The 21,135-nt window shown below is 41.4% G+C and overlaps 2 protein-coding genes across 2 annotated transcripts; one reads left to right on the top strand and one right to left on the bottom strand.

Annotated features, from left to right (window-relative positions):
• Positions 1 to 1,423: 1,423 nt before the first annotated feature.
• Positions 1,424 to 7,548, top strand: LOC114301729 (pyridoxal-phosphate-dependent serine hydroxymethyltransferase, putative (DUF632)). The gene is made up of 4 exons (XM_028246687.2): positions 1,424 to 2,658; positions 3,479 to 3,681; positions 4,199 to 4,422; positions 6,354 to 7,548. The coding sequence occupies exons 1-4, from the start codon at positions 1,980 to 1,982 to the stop codon at positions 7,132 to 7,134; spliced, it is 1,887 nt and encodes a 628-aa protein (XP_028102488.2). The 5' UTR covers positions 1,424 to 1,979; the 3' UTR covers positions 7,135 to 7,548.
• Positions 7,549 to 7,793: 245 nt separating this feature from the next.
• LOC114301730 (L10-interacting MYB domain-containing protein) lies at positions 7,794 to 10,884 on the bottom strand. Its single transcript, XM_028246689.2, has 3 exons — positions 10,613 to 10,884; positions 9,142 to 9,501; positions 7,794 to 8,457 (listed from the first exon to the last, which is right to left on the bottom strand). Exons 1-3 carry the CDS (start codon positions 10,763 to 10,765, stop codon positions 7,933 to 7,935), a joined length of 1,038 nt encoding a protein of 345 aa, XP_028102490.2. The 5' UTR covers positions 10,766 to 10,884; the 3' UTR covers positions 7,794 to 7,932.
• Positions 10,885 to 21,135: the final 10,251 nt, after the last annotated feature.

Genomic DNA, 21,135 nt, shown 5'->3' with positions numbered 1-21,135 from the left:
TTTTTTTACAATTTTTTTACTTTTTAGGTGTATTTATGTTAGGTGTGTCTAAAAAGTAAACAAATTGCTTAAAATATTAAAAAAATTCAGCAAAAACAAAAAACCTCGGAAAATAAGAAAGTAAAATTAAAAAAAATATATTTCTAGAAAAATAAAATCAAGCAAGCAAGCATGATTTTTTTTTTTTTTTTTTTTTTTTGTCTTTTTAACTATATTAACCACGCCCCAAACAAGGCTTTAAAATGAATCTTATCTCTGTGTCTAAATTATTAATATATAACTCAAATTATTAGTCACACCTCTTTTTCTCCTCTCTGCTATTTATTTTAATAATAATTCTAAATACATAAATGTGTTACACAAAATGAAATACATCTCATATAATATGGGATCTACATATGAGACCCATCATTTTATTTTACCTATAAAAAAAAATATATATATATATATATATATTTTGATAACCAATTGTCCGGGCCATCATTATTTCGGAATGTCGCACCTCGACTAATTTCGGGATCTTGAGCTGATCGGCTAGACAAAGACGCAGTGGCCCACTAATAGCCAGTTAGGATTGAGATTTGAACCTGAGACTTAGAGAGAAGTATACTCCTAGATCTCTGGTTCTTTATCCTCAAACCACCGAGTTATCCTTAGGGGTTTACCTATGAAATAATTATGTACTCTTACCACTCTATGTATTTATTTTGGCCTATTTTAAAAGGTAAGTTTATTTATTTATTAAATAGTGTTTTGAGAAGTAAATAAAATGTCATTTTTTTTTTGATTTTTTTAGTTTTTTTTTAAATATTTAAAAAATAAAGAAGTAATATGATTCAAAAATTTTTTTTAAAAATTAACTTTTAATTTAATTACCAAAATATGCCTTTGTTTCTTACAAAAACATAAAATAAACACAGTAATATTTTCCAGCCGTTTAGCCTTCCTTTCTAATGCGTAACGTATTCCTTGGCAATATCACTAATTGATGGCCCATCACGCATTTGAAACAATTTTACCATTAACAACACCGTCACGCCCGTTGAAACTTGGAGTTACCAAAATACCCTCCCCAACTCCCACCATTTCAAGCTCGCTTTCCGTAAGGCACTCCACTATTTTCAGACTGCTAGTAGTACATATATTAATTAATATATATATTAATATGTATTATATTATTATTATTAATCTCACATATTATATAAATTATAAATATTTAAAATTTTTAAAATTATATTATATCATCTATTAATATTTAATACATTAATTAATATATATAATATTATTTTTTGCGACCAAACAAGACTGCAACATTTGTCCTCCTGCTTTTGCATGGTACGTGTTAAATTACAGAAACACCCTCGGGGGCATTTTGGTCATCCGATTTCTAATATAAAAATGTAGGCTCTCTGCCCAACAACACACCCATTGTCTCTGACTCCACCTCTCTCCAAAGTGTTGCTGTGTTGTTCCTCTCTCCTTCCCCCACCACCAGGACACCACCATATCTCTCTCTATACACTTCTAGAGAGAGAAGGAAAGAGATACATATACATATATAGAGATAGAGAGAGTGGAGTTTCTTCAGGCAAGGCAAAAGTGTAGAGGGGTTTGAAGTTTTCCAAGTACCAGAACAGAAGAAGCGAAGTTTGGTTATGAATGAATGTGACTTTACACCATTTCTACTACTGTACTCTATCTCCCTCTTTCTCTTGATGAAAACTTCAGAGGCTGAGGACATGCGTGTTGATCATCTGTCAAAGTAAGGAAAAAACAAAAACCAAAACACAGAACTTTTTTTTTTCTTTTGTTTTTCTTTTTTGTTGGGGCTATTGAATCCATTGATATATATCTAAAAGAAACAAAACAAAAGCCAGAAAAAAGCACAGCAGATGGGCCTTGGTTGCAAATCTGGGAAAGAGAGAGTTTTTTTTTAGAGAGAGAGAGAGAGAGAGAGAGAGAGAAGGAAAAGAAGAGAGATGGGTTGCTGTTATTCAAGAGTAGAGAGAGAGGAGATGGTTTCAAGATGCAAAGCTAGGAGGAGATACATGAAACAGTTTGTGAAAGCCAGACAAGCCTTCTCTGCTTCACACAGTATGTATATGAGGTCCCTCAAAAATACCGGCTCGGCTCTTCATCAATTCGCCGCCGCCGAATCCAATCACCACCACCATCAGCTCCCTCCTCTCCCCGCTTCACCACTGCCGCCGCCGCAAACCCCCACTCCTCCTCCTCCTCCGCCTCCGCCTCCCCCGATGAGCTCGTTGTCCTACACCTGGACCACCTCAACGACCCCCTCCACCGCCCTGCCGCCGCCACCACCCCCCCCGCAGGCATCGGGTTGGGATTTCTGGGAACCGTTTATGCCGGAGGAGGAATGGGAAGCAGCGACGATGACGACCACCACGTCGGGGTCGGAGGTGGCCGTGACCAACGCCACCACCACCACCACCACCGTTGCGAATGAGGCGCCGTCGGTGGTGAGTGGGTTATCGAAGGAGAGCGAGCTAGCCATTGTGGTATCGAGTAAAGGCAAAGATCTTGTTGAGATCATCAAAGAGCTCGATGAGTATTTCCTCAAAGCGGCTGAGGCTGGTGCCCAACTCTCTTCCCTTTTAGAAGTCCCTACTTATGGTTTTCCTGATCAGAGGTCTCCAGGTAAAAATCATACATATATACATCCAGATTCATGAGCAAGGATCCTCTATTTTTTTCTAAAATTTTCTAGAGTGTTCTAGAAAATTTTAAGAAAATTTCACTCTAGAATCCTTGGTGCAGATTCATACGTATGTATTTATTTTATTTTTATTTTTATTTTTATTTTTATTTTGATTTTTCTGGGTAATGTCATAAATTTCATTGTTCATTATTTTATGTTCGTGTTTGTGGTACATTATTTAGCATTACCATTACCATTACATCCTATAGGAATATAAATTTAATAGAATCTCTTCATCATAGATATGCATTATAAATCTTGAGCATTCCTATTCAAGATATACCCAATTTTCAAGTTATTTGATGTGATTTTTATTTTCGTTTCCAGAAATTAGTCATAGTCACCATGGTCTACCCACAATATCAGTGGGCCCCACCCCTATTTGGTGACGTGGGTCCCACTCTCATTTGGCTAGCTAAGTGATTGAGTTTGAAGTGTAACTAAGCCATCGTTTGAAAAAAAGTTGGTATTTTTGGTTAAAATAATTTTTAAAAAATAAAATAGACTAAAAAGCTAATAAGATAATGTCACATTTAAATTATAATCATCATATTTTTTTCTTATAAAAATAAAAAAGCCCGTCTTGTTTGACTTTTTAGTTCATGTCTAAAATAGTCAAAGTTAAAAAGTCAACTCACATCCAAATGAATCCTAATTAAATTTGAAATTAAATGGTACATTTTATTTTTTAGCTATTTTTTGAGTAACTTTGTTGTTCCCCCCCAAACCGCTTATTTGCTTATATGTGACTGGTTGCAGCAAAGGTTTACGGGTACGGGAAGAACTTGAGTCCATTGATGTGGACATGGGGTTCATGTCAAAAATTGGATGGGTTTGGGAAGTTGTGTGAAGAAGTGAATGTGGGTGGAGAAGGTGGTGGTGGTGATAGCACTACTGGGAGTCACTGTTCTACTGTGGAGAGGCTATATGCTTGGGAGAAGAAATTATATTTGGAGGTCAAGGTATTCCCAATTTCCACACTGTTTATAAATTACTATTATTTTTTCATGTATATAAAATATTTTCACATTTGTGATCTGAGTTTGGCCATTTGGGTTTTCATGGCACAGGATTCTCTGTCCTTAAATTCATATATTTTCTTTGTCTCAAAAATACTTGCAATAGTTGCTTATGTCTTGGAAATGTTTGTATGAAGAGATTTGGGGATCTCTTTGCCTTTTGATGAGTTCACCTTTTTGAACAAATTGCAAGTAGAAAACAAACCATCCATATTTAATTAGAGACATGAATTAATGAGCACATGTAATTGTGCTTTTGTCAGTATCATATTCTAAACACTTTGATTCCTATGCAATTTTTATTACTTTATGGGCTCAATGACGTCATTCTAACTCTGGACTCCTTATTATCATAAGTTATTAGAAAGTGCTTCCTTAATAAATGAAAACTGACCAAGTATCAAACGATTGATAAGACAATAGATTCATTCATATAATTTTTATTTTTTATTTTTTGAAGAATGCGCAAACATTAAAGATGGAGCACGAGAAGAAGACAGAGCAGCTGAGGAAGATGGAACTGAATAGAGCAGAATATGTGAAAATGGAGAAAACAAAGAAAGAGGTAGAGAAATTGGAATCAAGACTGATGGTTGCTTCACAGGCCATTGAGACTACCTCTACTGAAATTATCAAATTGAGGGAATCAGAACTCTATCCTCAACTTGTTGAGCTTGTCAAAGGGTTAGTCCTTTAGTCACTCTAGCTTTTCTCTCTATTGTTTTCTTTTCCGAATTCAGACCCTCTAAAATTGAATTGTGTGTGCAGCATTTTATTTAACTGTGGTTTACATAACTGTTTAAACAATAATTCAGTGCAAGTGTCTATACCTATGTATTTCCTTCTGATTTTTTTTTTTTTTTTTGTTCCTCCATGAAAGTTGAGTATTACGATTCTTGTAGTTGACCCTGCTTGAAGCGGGACATGAAACTTGGTTTAGTCTGGTTTACAAAATTTGAACATTGAGCATGAGCTTATATGCAAGAATGCTATTTACCTACAAAAAATATCGAAAAAAGTGTCCACATATTTCGGATTTTGGTCACTTTTTTGGGTGCATAGAATTGCTGGCCTACATTGTACCAAAAATAACAAAATAATAATATGGTGGGCCTACATACCCTTGAAAATTCATGTGACTCATTGACTCGCATGGCTTAGTTGCCACCCCCACATAATTAATGAAAAAGGAGATCCTTGGGGGGCCATAGGTTGGAGCTCCAGAGAACATGAGCTTCTCACATTGGCTGTTACCACCCCATCACTATTCTTTATTTTTTTAAGTCTCTAGAGTGTGAAGAATCTAAAGTATCAAACACACCTTTACAATATCATGGGACATTAAATTAATTAGGTGCCTTTACAATATTATTATGGGGCAGTAAATTAATTAGGTGTCTCTCTTTGAAAATTGATAGGGTAGGGAATCAAGCATCTAAGTTGATGCCACTTAGAAACGGCCATCATAGGACAGATTTTGGCCAAATTTAGTTAGGCAAAAATTAAAATAAAGTAAAAATGCCCCTCAAGATCTATTTCGTGCCTGGTTTGGAGGTAATTTTAATCCTTTCACACTTTTTTGCTCCACACTTCTGCCTCTAGTTACATAGTTCAATCCCAAAAAAACTACTCAGAATATTTTTATTGGTGTGGATCTTTTTTTTGGACCTTTTTTGCTCTTGAGGGCCACCCCAAATATTTGATTGGAAGACTCTTTTGGTCAACTCTAATATTTTGGGGCAGAAGATATGACAACAGTAGTACACTGCAGAAAATTGTGCTGGGCTGCTTTTGCTTTTTGATGTCATGAAATCATGTCCTTTGTTTGTGTTTGTTGCAAGAATTTTTATTTCAGTTGGTGCAGTACATTAACCAATGACGAGTGGAATCTCTCCTTACAACTAGGAACTTTTTTTTGTGTTTGGATCTTAGATTTGTAAAAAGATTAACGAGGGAGTGTGTTTGGCTGTGTTTTCGATTTCGGTTTTCATTTTTTTGAAAACACAGCTTCTATTTCATTTTGATTTCCTTTTTTTACATTCACAAGTTTTTTCACAAATCCAAAATTAAAACACAGCCTATGTTAGAGTGTATATATATTTATTTATTTACCAACAAAGTGAATAGAAATCTAGGCAAAGTGAAATGAGTTATCATTATGAAAGTGGAATACAAGTGTTGTATCTTATACTCTTTTCTTTTTTTGTCGTTTCCCTTTTGCTGAAGTGAATAGTTTGTTGACATAAAACTACTCAGGACTTGCTGTTATACTAACTAATGAATTACTCATTAGCTAATTCTAATTCCACTGTTGAATCAGAATTATGTCCTCCATATTGACAAAAAAATGATTATGAAATTTGCATGATTGGTGTATTTGTTGTTTTATGTTTTTAAAGCATAAAAATCAGAATGTGATACAGAAAACTAGTTTGGCAAACTGTTTCTAAAAAATGTTGTCGGTTTTAGAAAACACTTTCAAACTATTGATTTTTGAAATCTATCTTCGCATAAAAATAAAACTGATGCGTGTTCTGAACTTTTCATTGTTTTTTGTTTATGAAAACATGAATAATGGAAATGAAAATTTTGTTTCTAATTTTCTGGTTTTACAGATTGATGGGGATGTGGAGAAGCCTATACGAGTGCCACCAGGTCCAGACACACATAGTTAAGCAGCTCAAGTACCTCAACACCATTCCATCAACTGACCCAACGTCTGAAATTCATCGGCAATCGACTCTGCAACTTGAGCTCGAAGTCCATCAATGGCACCTCGCCTTCTGCAACCTCATGAAGTCTCAACGTGACTACATCCAATCTCTCACAGGTTGGCTCCGCCTTAGCCTCTTCCAGTTTGGCACCAACCCGCTTGCCAAGACTCACCAAGATTCCTCAATTTACTCTCTGTGCGAAGAATGGCATCTTGCGGTGGATCGTGTTCCCGACAAAGTGGCTTCCGAAGGGATTAACAGCTTCTTAACTGTAATCCATGCCATCGTCATTCAACAAGCAGGAGAGCAGAAGCAGAAGAAGAGGTCAGAATTGGCGTTTAAAGAGCTCGAGAAGAAAGTGAGTGAGCTTAGATCGCTTGAGTGCAAACACGGTCCGTTCTCAATGGCCGATGGGTCTAGAAACAAGGATCCAGTTGCAGTGAAGAGAGCAAAGGTGGAGACTTTGAGGGCCAAGGCAGAGGAAGAGAAGGCGAAGCATGAAAAGGCGGTGAGCGTGACAAGGGCGATGACAATGAACAATTTGCAGATGGGATTGCCGCATGTGTTTGAGGCAGTGACGGGTTTTGCTAATGTGTGTATACATGCATTTGAGTCTGTATACAATCAGGCCAAAAGTACTGATGAACAGGTCCATGATGTGAAGAGGTTACTACTCCCTTGAGAGATTGGGCAGCTAAATTTTGAAAATACCCGTATGGACAGTTGGGATGTGTGTACAGAGATGTGTGTGGATACACCATTTGGTATGAGCTGTTTGAACCCAGAAAATCTTGAAGCAGCACTGGTTGGTGGTGGTTCAATTGATCTAGTCTGGTACAGTGGTAGTTGCAAATGCTAGATAGGCCTAAGGAAATAGGAGTGTTTTTTTTTTCCCTTTTGGGTATGGGTTTATACTTTTTGCCTTCTTGTTGCCTTTGTGAGAGTGTTTTGAATGTTTTCTTGTTCAGTGAAATTTTATGGGAATGAGTTTTGGAGGTTTAGTGTCTATTTTTATGCAGTTTGCTATTAATATTATCAAGATTTTGTTAGCGTGTAACACATGTTAAGAAAGATTATACATTTTTTATTGCACTCACTTCCATTTATAATCTTTTTAAATTTCTTAAAATGTGTTTTAAGGATTCAAAACCATTGGAATCAGGACCATTGGCTGTCTTCATACTTATCTCCTCAATTATAAAATCGTATAAACCTTTCAGCTACCAAACTATACTCTTCCGTAGATGAAAGTCCTACAATATTATAATTGAGAGATCGAAATGTACAATTTTATATTCATGGCAAGAACTTGTCCACAACTGTATCTTTTTAAGAGGAGAGTAGAAAGGTAATATGGAGCAAAACATATCATTGACAATCTAGGCTAGAAAATATACAAGTTTGTTCCACTGTTCCCCGTTGCCATTCACATAAAATAGACATAATCACTAAACACTTTGGATTTACTTCCTTTGTCAACCTATGAACTAGAGAGAGAAGAACACTTGCTACACAACCAAGTCAATCGCTTGTCGACTTTGAGCGACAAAAATGTTTCCCTTGCTTTAGGATTGTTGAAAAGATCCAGAGCAGCAAAATAAACTCGTTCATCAACACCTTGCATTTCATCCAATACTTTCACACAATCTGTTATTGAAAATCTGTCATTAACTTGCTGTATAGCAGCTGCCCTCAGCTTTGAAGCCGACGCCATCTCCAGTATGGCGTTTGCAATAGCATCATCAACCCCCTTACGCCCTCTCTTGCGACCGACAGTACTACCTGAAGGGGTCATAGATTGAAATTTATCATTCTCATCTTCCATGTCAGCCGCATCCTCTGACGAGGGCTCCTCCTGGAACATGGTCAAGGGTTTTGGACAAGGGATCTCTTGTTCAGCTGACCCATTGTATTCCCCATTTGTACCTGGTTCAGAGAATAATGTGCACAGCTGTCTGTAGATTGGGCAGCCAGCAGTTTTCACAGTCTCAGCGTCAGGATGTTCCTGATTAATACAAACCACAGCGAGTTCGTGATGGATACTTAATAAAGCATATAATCTCCTCCTACCTAGGGGTGTGCAAATAAACCACCAACTGAAGCCAACCTAAATTGACCCATACCAATCCATGCATTTTCAAAAGGTGAGCAAGTTGAGTTGGGAGGGGTAGATGGTAAAAATTGGTGGTGGGTCAGTTGCCCTACAGGTTACAATTTGTCATCCCGCCAACAAACCAATCCAACCTGCCTATATATATAGGCAAATTCCCTTTCACTTGCCCACATACAATGGAATAAATTGTTCTAAATAATAATTCCCTTGTAGTACTAAAGAATCCCTATAGATTCCTTGACAAAGAAAGTTATCCTTACAGCATCCAAAAAAGTCTGCTGCCATATCGTAGGCTAATGAGGTTCCTCTAATTCAGTAATAAACATTAGGTGTAACAATGATACCACGTGACTATATTACCAACCAATGAGCAATCTTAATATGTGGTTGAGAGCACTACCTGGTTGGGTTAGCGGGAGATGAGATGTCCACTTAATCCTATTTGCAGTATTTTTTTGGCCGGTGACACCACATAGGATGGTGTTACTGTTACACTCAATATTTACTTTACTCCTAATTCAGGCAGGTGTAGACTTTGTTTGTAAGTGTTGACGAGAACAGAGGACAGGAACATACCTTAATGAACTTGTCCCAGACTTCATCCTCAGCCATGATGGTGCCTGTGGTTTCATCCCATTTGAAATCACTTTGATCAAGAAGCAACTTTACAATACTATACTGTCTCCTTAATACAGCGTATCGGTTCTTCAGCTGCTCTTTATCCCATTTAAGACCAGTTTTCTTGTGGAAGTCATCACTTGTACACTTCCATGCTTTCTTGCCAAAAGAATGGTTTTGTCTATTCCCCTTGTGAATCTGGTCAACCATCAAGTCCACTAGTATCTTAGTCAGGGGTGCTGTCCACTTGGCCCTTGACTGTTGTTCTGGCTGTTGCCTGGGTGGTGGCCTCCTCGACCGGGTAGACCGGCTAGCCATCTGTGTGTTCACCACAAAAATTGATAAGGAAAGAAATGCAAAACCCATAATAACCATCAAACAAGAAAGAATTTGAAAGGACATAAAAACTGACTAATGAAGAATGAGCAGCGTCACCAAAATTCCAAAATCATTATAATGGCCCCTGACTTAAAAATGTAAATAGTGAGCAGACTTGTGGATATTAAAAAGAAAACAAAGTTCCAATCTAACCTCCCTCAGAGGTCTAAAGAAAAACTTGCTTAAAACATTACTGTAATCACCAAGCAGATTATTCTAACTATATCTGGCTGTTTGTGTTGACATGAGAGTAAGTAAGAATTCAATAGTTCATGAGAAGAGTTGCAGCATATTAAAAGGGAAAATTATCAATTTTATTTGGGATTCTTTAACTCTACTCTTTTTCTCTCTCTCTCTCTCCCCCACCCCCCCCCCCCCCCCCCCTTCCTCTTCCATTAAAATTGTAGTTTGCTATTTCATAAATGTTAACAATTCACAGCCCAAAGGAGCCTCATTAGATCCCCAAAACTCTACTTATCACAACCCTATACCCAAAAAAAAAAAAAAAACTACTTTTGGCCATAATTCAACACCTAAAGTCCTGAAATACTTACTGGTCGGCATCTCTACCAACCCTAGTTCTAAAATTCCGACAACCTCCTTTAAAAGTAGAAAAATCCCATACTCATTCTTTATACCCACCACAAAACTAGCCATTCCGGGTTTTAAAGTGCCTCCTTTTATCAGTTCTCTTGTCACACATAATGATTGATTATCAACACAAGACACAAGTGCATTTTGTACCCCAGAGCAAGGGTGATTTCAAAAGTTATGTTTCATCAACAAAATGTTAGAAACTAGCCCAAGATTGCTTGGAGGGTTTAGATAAAAATAAATATTAACATTCAACAAATAAATAAATAAATAAAAATTCCACAGTAAAAATATATTTGTGATCGAAGCCCTAAAAATTCATGAAACGTTCTGAGAGCCAAACATGAACAATGATTATGAAACCTTATAACAGAATAAAAAACCCTAAACTTGCATAGATCATTATGATCAACAAGAGCATTGGTGTTTGGAATGAATCAAGAAACAATCAAATTACCTCTGAGAGAGAAGCGCTTAACTCTCTGTAGAATCCTGGTCGGTGTCTCCGTAAGCCATTGACAAGATTATTTATGGGAACAGCTTCACTGCTTCTTCTCTCACCCCCAACGTCTCGGCTCCTCCTCTTCTCTTCGTTTCGAGTTTTTTCCATTCAAGACTTCATATTCGCTCACCTGCCCCTAAATTCTACACTAATTTAAACTTCTCATTCCTTAAATTTTATATTTTCGTTTTTTACCCTCTTTTGAAGATTTTGTTTCAAAGACACCCCTGCAAGTGAGGATGTTGGTTAGGCTTCTTTTCAAACATGAGATTTGAACTCTAATCTTTTTAAATCATTCCTTAAAAATTAATTTGATTACATTAGCAATATATTTGTCCAATGACATCTATGATTTCAAAAAAACATTAGTCCATCCTATCTACAAAAAAAAAAAAAAAAAAAAAAAAAATACATTTCTTATTCTTTAAGGCAAATATAATTTAATCATGTAATTATTAATATCTAAACAATTTATTTAGCTAGCCTTACACGAAATTAATTGTTCAGATTACTGAGATTGGCCACGACACTCTTAACTAGACCAGTTAGCCAATTAATATACTTGAAGAAAGCCAAGTCCTGTACTAGGATATGAATAATAATTAGAGCAAACCTTACTTTACCTTCTGAGAGGGTAATTTTTGGTAAAAAATGGGCCGAGCTATGAGATGGGCTTTGTGGCCCAAAGTACCAAAGACATGGTGGAAAGGCCGCAATGTTACTCCGGCCCAGGAAAGGTCGCAATGTTACTCCGGCCCAGGAAAGGCCGCAATGTTACTCCGGCCCAGGAGAGGCAAGGCTACTCCGGCCTAAGAGAGACAAAGTTACTTCGGCACAGTGACTGTAAAAGATACTTCGGTCCGAAGGCAACTTGGAGTTATACCGGTATTGGGGCTAGACCGGCCGAAAGTCGTTGGTTCGGTCTAAGACCGTACCATGGGTTCTACATGGAAAGCTGAGATAAGAAAGGGAAAAAACAAGAACCGAACTAAGGATGAGTTCGGTTTACTCAGTGGCTCTGCATAGCCAAGCTTATTTCGGTCATATAGTAGTTCGGCCAAAGTAAAAACCATCCCACTTGGTTTAAGCAGTGGGGGAGGGTGTAAAAGGATAAGCATTATCCTTAGGAGTATGAATCCTAGGAGGACTCTGTATGGAGGAATAAAAGTCCTACTAGGATTGTGCCACTGGAAACTTATAAAAGCTCACAAACATCACCTTGGAGGAGGTAACAGAACACAATTTTTCTGAGAACATAGAGTTTTGTCTATTTGTCAAGTTTTCTGACTTAGGCATCGGAGAGGTTTCCGGCACACACCCGCCGGCTAGCTCACATTTGTGTTTTCAAGTGACAAAGCGACGTCGTACGGAGGAGCGTGGACTTGGTCAACAGGATTATACGAAGAGAATTATTTCTTTCCCGTACAATTGGCGCCGTCTGTGGGAACAAACAGACAAGAACAAAAACCTCTTGACTAAGCTTCTCATTTTTTCAATCAATGGCACACATTGAAGAACTACCGCAGTCCGCCGTCGACGGGCTAACTCCAGACGGGGGCGCAAGGCGAGAAGGATTACCCTCTGTCCCTCCTATGGCAGATCTGGAGCCCCAACAACATAACTCCAGGAGGAGTGGCAGGGGAAGGCGGAATAACAGCCCTCGTCACTCTCAAAGTCCTGACAGGCAAAGGAGGAGGATTGATCCTCAAGCCCTGGAAGATCGCGTAAAGGAGCAAGATGAACTAATTCGGAAGATGGCGGCGGACATGGAGGCTTTGAAACGCCAGATGAAGACTAAAGATGTGGCGGCAGGAGAGGGGCGCAAGCACAAGACGCCCCCTCGCCACTCAGGGAATCGTAGTAGGAATACTACACCCTCCCAAGGAGAGAGCAGAAGCCTCAGGACAGGCGACACTCATTCCTTATCTTCCAGAACTCGTCACTCCAGGTCTGAGAGGACGAGATCCGAAAGATCATACACTGAAGGAAGCACGTATTGGCCTTCGCACTCACACCAAATCAGATCTAGACAGACAGAGCTGCCCAAGTCATCCGACTTACGAACCGTGCTCGAAGAAAAAGCACGATGCAAGGAGGATACCAGGGCAAGGGATCCACACCGAGTTTCTGCCTTACAGCGGTTGGCTCCTCGGACGCATGGAAGCGTCGAGGTTGGAATGCCAATATCGCGCCCTGCCTACGAACCAACGGACAAAGCCTTAGCAAGACTACAGACTTCGCCGTTTGTTCCAGCAATCGAGAACGCTCCCCTACCATCAGGCTTCCTTCAGCCGAAATTCACTACATATGAAGGGAAGACGGACCCGTACTCACACTTGAGCCACTTCCGCCAAGTCATGGCTGTATACAGACGAAACGAGGCCTTAATGTGCATACTCTTCCCATCAAGTCTTGGCGACCTAGGCTTGACTTGGTTTGAAAAGCTCCCAGAGGGCAGCATAGCCTCCTGGGCTCAACTGGCAGAAGCATTTGTAACAAGGTTTCGAACAAACACTAAAACGCCGGTGGAGATAGACCAGTTACTCTCCATCGACATGGGGGATAAAGAGACCCTTAGATCCTACAACAGTCGCTACTGGGAAACATTCAATCAGATTGGGGACTGCCCCACCAATCTTGCCATTGCGCAGTATAAAAGAGGCCTTCCAATAGGGAACAGTCTAAGGGATTCGATAACCATGACGCCACCCCTCACCATGGAGGCCCTGATGGAAAGAGTGCATCAGCACATCAGGGTAGAAGAGGATGGCGCACGTGCCAAAGCAAAATCTAGTGCAACCGCAGTACCAGAAAAGAAGACCTCAGCAAAGGTCAATGCAGTAGATCGGCAGAATAAAAATGGGCGTGGCAGACGAGATAACGGAGAAGACCCGAACAAAAGATGGTTGAGAATCCGCACTGCCATAACAACGGTGTTCAAAAAACCAATATATCGGATTCTGAGCGAAATAAGAGATGAGCCTTTTGTCAAGTGGCCAGCCAAGCTAGGGGAAGCTCAGAAAGACTATGACGACAGATCACGGTGCACCTTCCACAAAGAAAAGGGACACCGAACTGAGAATTGCACACCGTTAAGACAACACTTGGAAGAGTTGATGGCAGCAGGCCACTTGGACAAATATATTGAAGGAGGGACGCAACCAGCCCTCCAAGATCATAATAACCATCCCAACGGAATGCTAATCGACGCACCGCCTCAAGGTATTATCAATGTCATACATGGAGTTTTTGAACCTGAGCGCGTATGCGAGCTCAAAGGATCAATCAAAAAGGCTGAGCACTTTAGAGAAGTGCTAGGTGCCCAACCTGCCACCAAGAAAGGGAAGACAGAGGCAACAAACGTCATGTCTTTTTCGGATAAAGACCTGGATCGAATATACTGTCCTCACAATGATGCTCTGGTTGTCACTCTCCGAGTCAAAGATTTTGACGTCAAGCGGATTCTGATTAACCAGGGTAGTTTATGTGAGATCATGTACTACGAAACATTCAAACAGTTAAAGCTGCAAGACAAAGACTTGGCGCCTGCAGTTTCTCCCCTAATTGGATTTAACTCTATGCCAGAGTGGCCTGTCGGCAAGATAATATTTCCAGTCAGAGCAGGAAGCGTGACAAAACAAGTGGAGTTCTGGGTATTAAAAGTCCCCTCCACTTACAACATCATCCTGGGCAGAACATGGCTGCATGCCATGCGATCGGTGGCCTCATCCTACCACCAAGTGATGAGGTTCCCAAACGACACTGGTATAATTGAAGAAGTTTATGGAGATCAGATCATGTCGAAGCAATGTTTCGCCACGGTAAATGGCAGCTGCGCTGCCAAAGGATATGTTCATTCGGTGGAAGAACCAGAAAGTAATGAACTATTCGCGGACGTCGGTAAAGAGGCTGATCAGAAAGCGGTGGAGGACTTGGTGGAGGTAAAAATAGATAAGAAGAACCCGGATAAGTTCTTCTTGCTTGGCTCATCGTTGTCCAGCACTGAGAGATTAGAGGTCTTGGAATTCTTGACCTCTAACATCGAAGTGTTTGCCTGGACGCCCTACGACATGCCAGGTATTGATCCAAACTTCATCAGTCACCAACTCAATGTCCACCCATCCGCTAGACCAGTCATTCAACGCACACGCAAATCGGCACTCCACCACGCCGAAATAGTGGCAGAAGAGGTAGGCAACCTGCTGGAGGCAGGAGCAATAAGAGAAGTACACTACCCAAGATGGATCTCCAACACAGTCGTAGTGCCAAAAAAGAATGGTAAATGGCGTGTCTGCGTCGACTACAAAACGGTCAACAAGGCCTGCCCAAAAGATAGCTTTCCTCTACCAAGGATAGATCAACTGGTGGACCTAACGGCAGGGCATAACCGACTTAGCTTTCTGGATGCATATAGAGGCTACCACCAGATCGCCATGCATGAGCCAGACCAGGAGGTCACATCCTTCACAACACCAAGGGGATTATATTGCTACAAGGTCATGCCCTTTGGCCTAAAGAACGCAGGGGCGACATTCCAACGGATGGTCACCAAGATGTTCGAACCATTGTTAGGCAGAACAATGGAGGCTTACATCGACGACATGGTGGTCAAAAGCAAGGATGAGAATGACCATCTTAAAGACATAGGCGAGATGTTCCAGATCCTGAAGAAACACAAGTTGCGCCTCAATGCGTCCAAATGCGCATTCGGAGTTGGATCTGGCAAATTCTTGGGCTTCTTTGTGACCAACCGGGGTATAGAAGCAGACCCATCTCAGATTAAAGCAATCCAGGAACTGGAGAGACCAAAATCAGTCAAAGAAGTGCAGCATCTCACTGGTATGGCGGCTGCGCTCAACCGGTTCATAAGCAGGTCATCAGACAGACTACAACCATTCTTCCAAGCTTTAAAAGCCAAGTTTGAGTGGGATGAAGAATGCGACCAAGCTCTGGAAAGCTTGAAGGAGTACATGTCTTCCCCACCACTACTTGTTACTCCAGTACCTGGTGAAGAACTCTTTTTGTACCTGGCCGTCTCTCAGTACGCAGTTAGCGCAGTGTTGGTTCGTGCAGAAGGAATACAACACTTACCCATCTTTTATGTCAGCAAGACATTGTTGGGAGCCGAAACAAGGTACTTGCCCTTAGAGAAACTAGCATTAGCATTAATGATGGCATCCAGAAAATTGGCACACTACTTTCATGCCCACACCATAGTCGTCCTCATAGCTTTTCCACTAAAAGCTTTGTTTGAAAGGGCGAACTTTTCTGGGCGAATCTTAAAGTGGGCAGTAGAGTTGGGACAATTCGACATCAAGTTCCAACCCAAGACAGCAATAAAAGCCCAATCTTTGGCAGACTTCGTCGCAGAGTTTACTCCTGGAAGTCATCATATCTGCCCAGTCGACCTAACTGACACAACCGAACTAGGGACAGAAGTTGACGCCGGAATAGCGCAACCCCTAGTAGAGGGTAGTCAATCAAGCACCAAGGCAGACCATAATAAGGACAACAAGGAAGAGACAAACAAAGGCTCACCAACAGTTCAATCAGAGGACGTAGGGCAGACAGCCAACATGGACCTTGAAGAAAACACCATCCTTGACCACACAACATCATCTGACCCCTCCACTTGCTGGAAGCTATTCGTTGGAGAGATGTGGAAGCTCTTTGTGGATGGAGCATCCAACCGGCATGGTGCAGGGCTTGGCATAGTCCTCATCTCCCCAGATGGCCTGGTTGTAGAGCAAGCAATCAACCTTGGCTTCCCAGCATCCAACAATGAAGCAGAGTATGAGGCGCTTCTCGCAGGACTCAAGTCAGCTTACTACATGAAGGCCACCGAACTAATGGTGTACAGTGACTCCCTACTGGTAGCAAATCAAATCTCTGGCGACTACGAAGCAAAGGATGATAGAATGGCCAAGTACCAAGAATTAGTCAGAATAGAGATCAAGAAGTTTGATGTAGTAAGGATAGAACAAATTGGCAGGGAGGAAAACAGCCGAGCGGACGAACTAGCAGGCCTTGCCTCAATGGCAGATACATCAAACCCTCATCCATTACTCATCGACTTCTTACCAAGACCAAGCATAGAAGACCCCGAAGCAGAAGAAGTATGTTGAACAGAATTAGGCCCCTCATGGATGGATCCCATCATCCTGTTCCTAAAAGACGGCATCGTACCAGAAGAAAAAAAAGAAGCCAACAGAATAAGGGCAAAGTCACAGCGATTTTGGCTATCTCCATCTTTGGCATTATACAAGAAGTCATTCTCTGGGCCTTACCTCAAGTGCGTTCATCCCAGCAAAGTAGAAGCATTCTTGTTCGAAATACACGAAGGGGTGTGTGGAAGCCATCAAGGAGGAAGGTCACTAGCCTACAGGGCCATTTCGCAAGGTTATTGGTGGCCATACATGCAAGCAGACTCAGAGAAATACGTAAAGAAGTGTGAAAAATGCCAGAAATTCGCACATCAAATACATCAACCAGCCAGAGAACTCCTACCATTGACCAGCCCATGGCCTTTCGCAATATGGGGCTTAGACATAGTAGGACCACTTCCAATAGCATCCAGCGGCAGGAAATTCTTTATCGCAGCAACAGACTACTTCACCAAATGGGTGGAAGCGGAAGCATTGGCATCAATCAAAGAAAAAGATGTGAAGAAATTCATTTGGCAAAATATTATCACTCGGTTTGGCATACCAAAAGCACTGATCTCAGACAATGGTACTCAGTTCGACGGCAGAATCTTCAGAAGCTTTTGTGAAGAGTACAAAATAGAGTTCTACAATTCTACACCAGTATATCCTCAAGCAAATGGCCAAGCAGAAGCAACAAATAAAGTCGTCTTGGATGGACTAAAGAAAAGACTAGAGAAGGCAAAAGGCAAGTGGGCAGACGAACTTCCTTATGTTTTATGGGCATACCGCACCACACCTCGGCGATCGACAGGAGAAACACCATTCTCCTTAGCTTACGGAATGGAAGCAGTAATCCCACTAGAAGTTGGCCTCCCCACAATTCGAAGCGAAAATTTTGATCCAGACTTAAATGGAGAAGTCATAGCTTTAGAACTCGACCTCACAGAAGAAAGAAGAGAAAGAGCACTAGTTCACATCGCCGCATATCAACGAGAGCTAATCAGAAAATACAACAAAAAGGTGCATCCAAGACAATTCAAGATCGGCGATTGGGTACTGCGCAAAGTAATGGGAAACACTTTGATCCCAGGAGATGGAAAGTTAGGGCCAAACTGGGAAGGTCCTTACAAGGTGGTTGGGTTAGCAGGCAAAGGGGCATACCACCTAGAAGACAAGGATGGCAAGGCAATCCCTAGGCCATGGAATACGGCCAATCTCAAGTTATTTTACTTTTAGCTTTTTCAAACATATGTAATTTTTTCTTTCTTCAATAAAACAAACAATTCTTTTCAGCACAAGTTGTTCTTTGTAAAAGTAAAGATTAGGTATATTGCTAGCATTCTATTCTAAGTTGGCTGGATGAAACCAACACCCTTCCTAAGCCCAGGATAAGGATCCAGGCTGCAGGACGTTTGGTCGGAATAACCAAACATTGTTCTAAGTTAGCGGAAAAAACTAACTTAGAGGTTGGCTGGATTAAACCAACACCCTTCCTAAGCCCAGGATAAGGATCCAGGCTGCATGACGTTTTGGTCGGAATAACCAAACATTGTTCTAAGTTAGCTGGAAAAACTAACTTAGAGGTTGGCTGGAATAAACCAACTCTTGTTACTCTTCAGCCGAAGTAAGGGTATGGCTGAAGAGTGGTTGGCTGGAATAAACCAACACTTGTTTCTTTTCAGCCGAAGTAAGGGTATGGCTGAAGAATGGTTGGCTGAATAAACCAACACTTGTTACTCTTCAGCCGAAGTAAGGGCATGGCTAAAGAATGGTTGGCCGGAATAAACCAACACTTGTTACTCTTCAGTCGAAGTAAGGGTATGGCTGAAGAGTGGTTGGCTGGAATAAACCAACACTTGTTTCTTTTCAGCCAACCTAAGGGTATGGCTGAAGAATGGTTGGCTGGAATAAACCAACTCCTGTTGCTCTTCAGCCGAAGTAAGGGTATGGCTGAAGAATGGTTGGCTGGAATAAACCAACACTTATTACTCTTCAGCCGAAGTAAGTGCAAGGCTGAAGAGTGGTTGGCTGGAATAAACCAACTCTTGTTACTCTTCAGCCGAAGTAAGTGCAAGGCTGAAGAGTGGTTGGCTGGAATAAACCAACCTGTTACTCTTCAGCCGAAGTAAGTGCAAGGCTAAAGAGTGGTTGGCTGGAATAAACCAACTCTTGTTACTCTTCAGCCGAAGTAAGTGCAAGGCTGAAGAGTGGTTGGCTGGAATAAACCAACTCTTGTTACTCTTCAGCCGAAGTAAGTGCAAGGCTGAAGAGTGGTTGGCTGGAATAAACCAACCTGTTACTCTTCAGCCGAAGTAAGTGCAAGGCTAAAGAGTGGTTGGCTGGAATAAACCAACTCTTGTTACTCTTCAGCCGAAGTAAGTGCAAGGCTGAAGAGTGGTTGGCTGGAATAAACCAACTTTTGTTACTCTTCAACCAAAGTAAGGGTATGGCTGAAATTGGATTGACTGGATTAAACACTTTGTACTCCTCAGCCGAAGTAAATATATCGGCTAAGGAGTGGTTGGCTTGTAAGCATAGTACAGGCATACATATCAGAACCGGAACAAGAGTTCAACAAAATTTTCATTCATTGAAAAGCAAGTACAAGAGGAACATAGCCCGGTTACAAAGAAAAGGTAACAAAAAAGGAGAAAAAATTAGGAAAAAAGCTCTTCAATTTCGGCGTCAAAAGCCGCATCACCATTAACTTGGAGACCGGTTTCAAGCGGAAGTTCACTCTCGGTGGCCAGGATGGTTTCGGCTGGAACCACGGTATCACTTGGTTGATCAATAGGTGGGTCCTCTACCATGGGCTCCAACCGAAGTGATGGGTCTGCACTAACAACCGGAATGTCTTCAGGAGCAGAGGAGTCATCAGAATCTGAGTCTTCCAGAAACTCTTGTTGCAAGGCATCCGCATACTCCGCAAGGGACTTCGGTATAAAGTAAGTTGGAGGGTCGAAGACCTCGGTCTGTTGATCATGATCGAGCTTCTCAACAGCCGCCCTCCAGCCGCACTTGAAGAACAGCTCCTTGGCAGCGTCGCACTATTTGACATAGGCATCTTCTGCCTTCTTGTAACCCTGCTTGTACCCCTCATTTTCAGCTTCCTCCGCGCTCTTTTTTAGTTGAGTTATTTCGGTGTCTTTTCTCTTCTCAAACTTCACCAACTCCCGCAGATACTTGTCTTTCATAGCGATGGCGGCTTTCTGCTTCTCCGCTTCAGCCGAATTAACCAGATCGGCAAGTCGGCCATTCTCTGCTTGCATCTCGGCCAGTTTCTTTTCAGCTTCTTCTAGCTCGGCCACCTTTGCCTCGGCTTCCGCCATTGCCTGCCTTGTGGTTTTTCTAAGCTCTTGGACCTTCTTGTACGTAATGTTATTTTTTTGTAAGGCCTGACAGAACGAAGACTTTCCTTAAGCCGAAGTAAAAGTTTGAAAATTTAGACAGAAGAAACGGACAGAGCTACTTACCAAAATCATGGACTTCGATGTAGACCGGATTGACTTCATTTCGGTGTTTAATTGCTTTAGGTGGTGCTCCATGTCCTTGGGGAGGCACACACTTTTGGCCAGGTTAAAGGCCAATTGATGATCTTTTTCAGCCACAACCGAATCATAATCTTTGATATCTCGGTCGTTGAAGGTTAGTTTCGGAGCCCAATTGGAAGATTCAGCTCGGTCGGTTTGCTCCGGTTGGAGGATAGGTTGAGGACTTTGGGGGATGGATTCAACCTCATCAACAAGTTGCTGTTCGGTCGATGTAGATCGGGTGCGTTTGGAAGAGCGAGATGAAGAAGGCCGTTGAGAAGGGAGGGCCACAACGGCGGGCTGCGTTTCAATAGTTGGTGGTACTTCGGCCCTGGTTGTGGTGGTTAGAAGGGCCCTAACTCTGCTTTTCTTTGCCATCTCTTCTTCAGCGGTTAATGGGACAAGTCGTATTTCGGGCAAGGTTGGGTCCGGTTCAGGTACTTCTTCAAGAAGGAAATCAGTCACTCGGGCTTTTCGACGATCGCTATATCTGTAGGTCGGCTCAAAGTTTAGAAGTTTAGTCCAACTTCTTTCCTTAATCCGTAGTGCGGCTCGAAGTATGTTCAGATTTGGGTAGCTATAATGGGATGCAAGATGAGCTGAGTCTGCAAAAAAATATATAACTGTTGGATCGGTCATGACGCCTGAAACCGAAGTAAAAGAAAAACATGCCTAAAACCGAAGTAACTTTACCAGGTTCTCCTTTCTTCCAGTTAATACTTCGGCCTGGGATTTGGGCTTGGTGATCCTCAAAATTGCCCGATACCCAGAAGAAGTCATCGTCATTAACATCCTTATCCGG

This window comes from Camellia sinensis, chromosome 1 (assembly GCF_055761805.1).
Source record: "Camellia sinensis isolate YWXY chromosome 1, ASM5576180v1, whole genome shotgun sequence".
Taxonomy (NCBI): Eukaryota; Viridiplantae; Streptophyta; class Magnoliopsida; order Ericales; family Theaceae; genus Camellia; species Camellia sinensis.
This window is presented reverse-complemented; position numbering and strand designations above follow the sequence as displayed.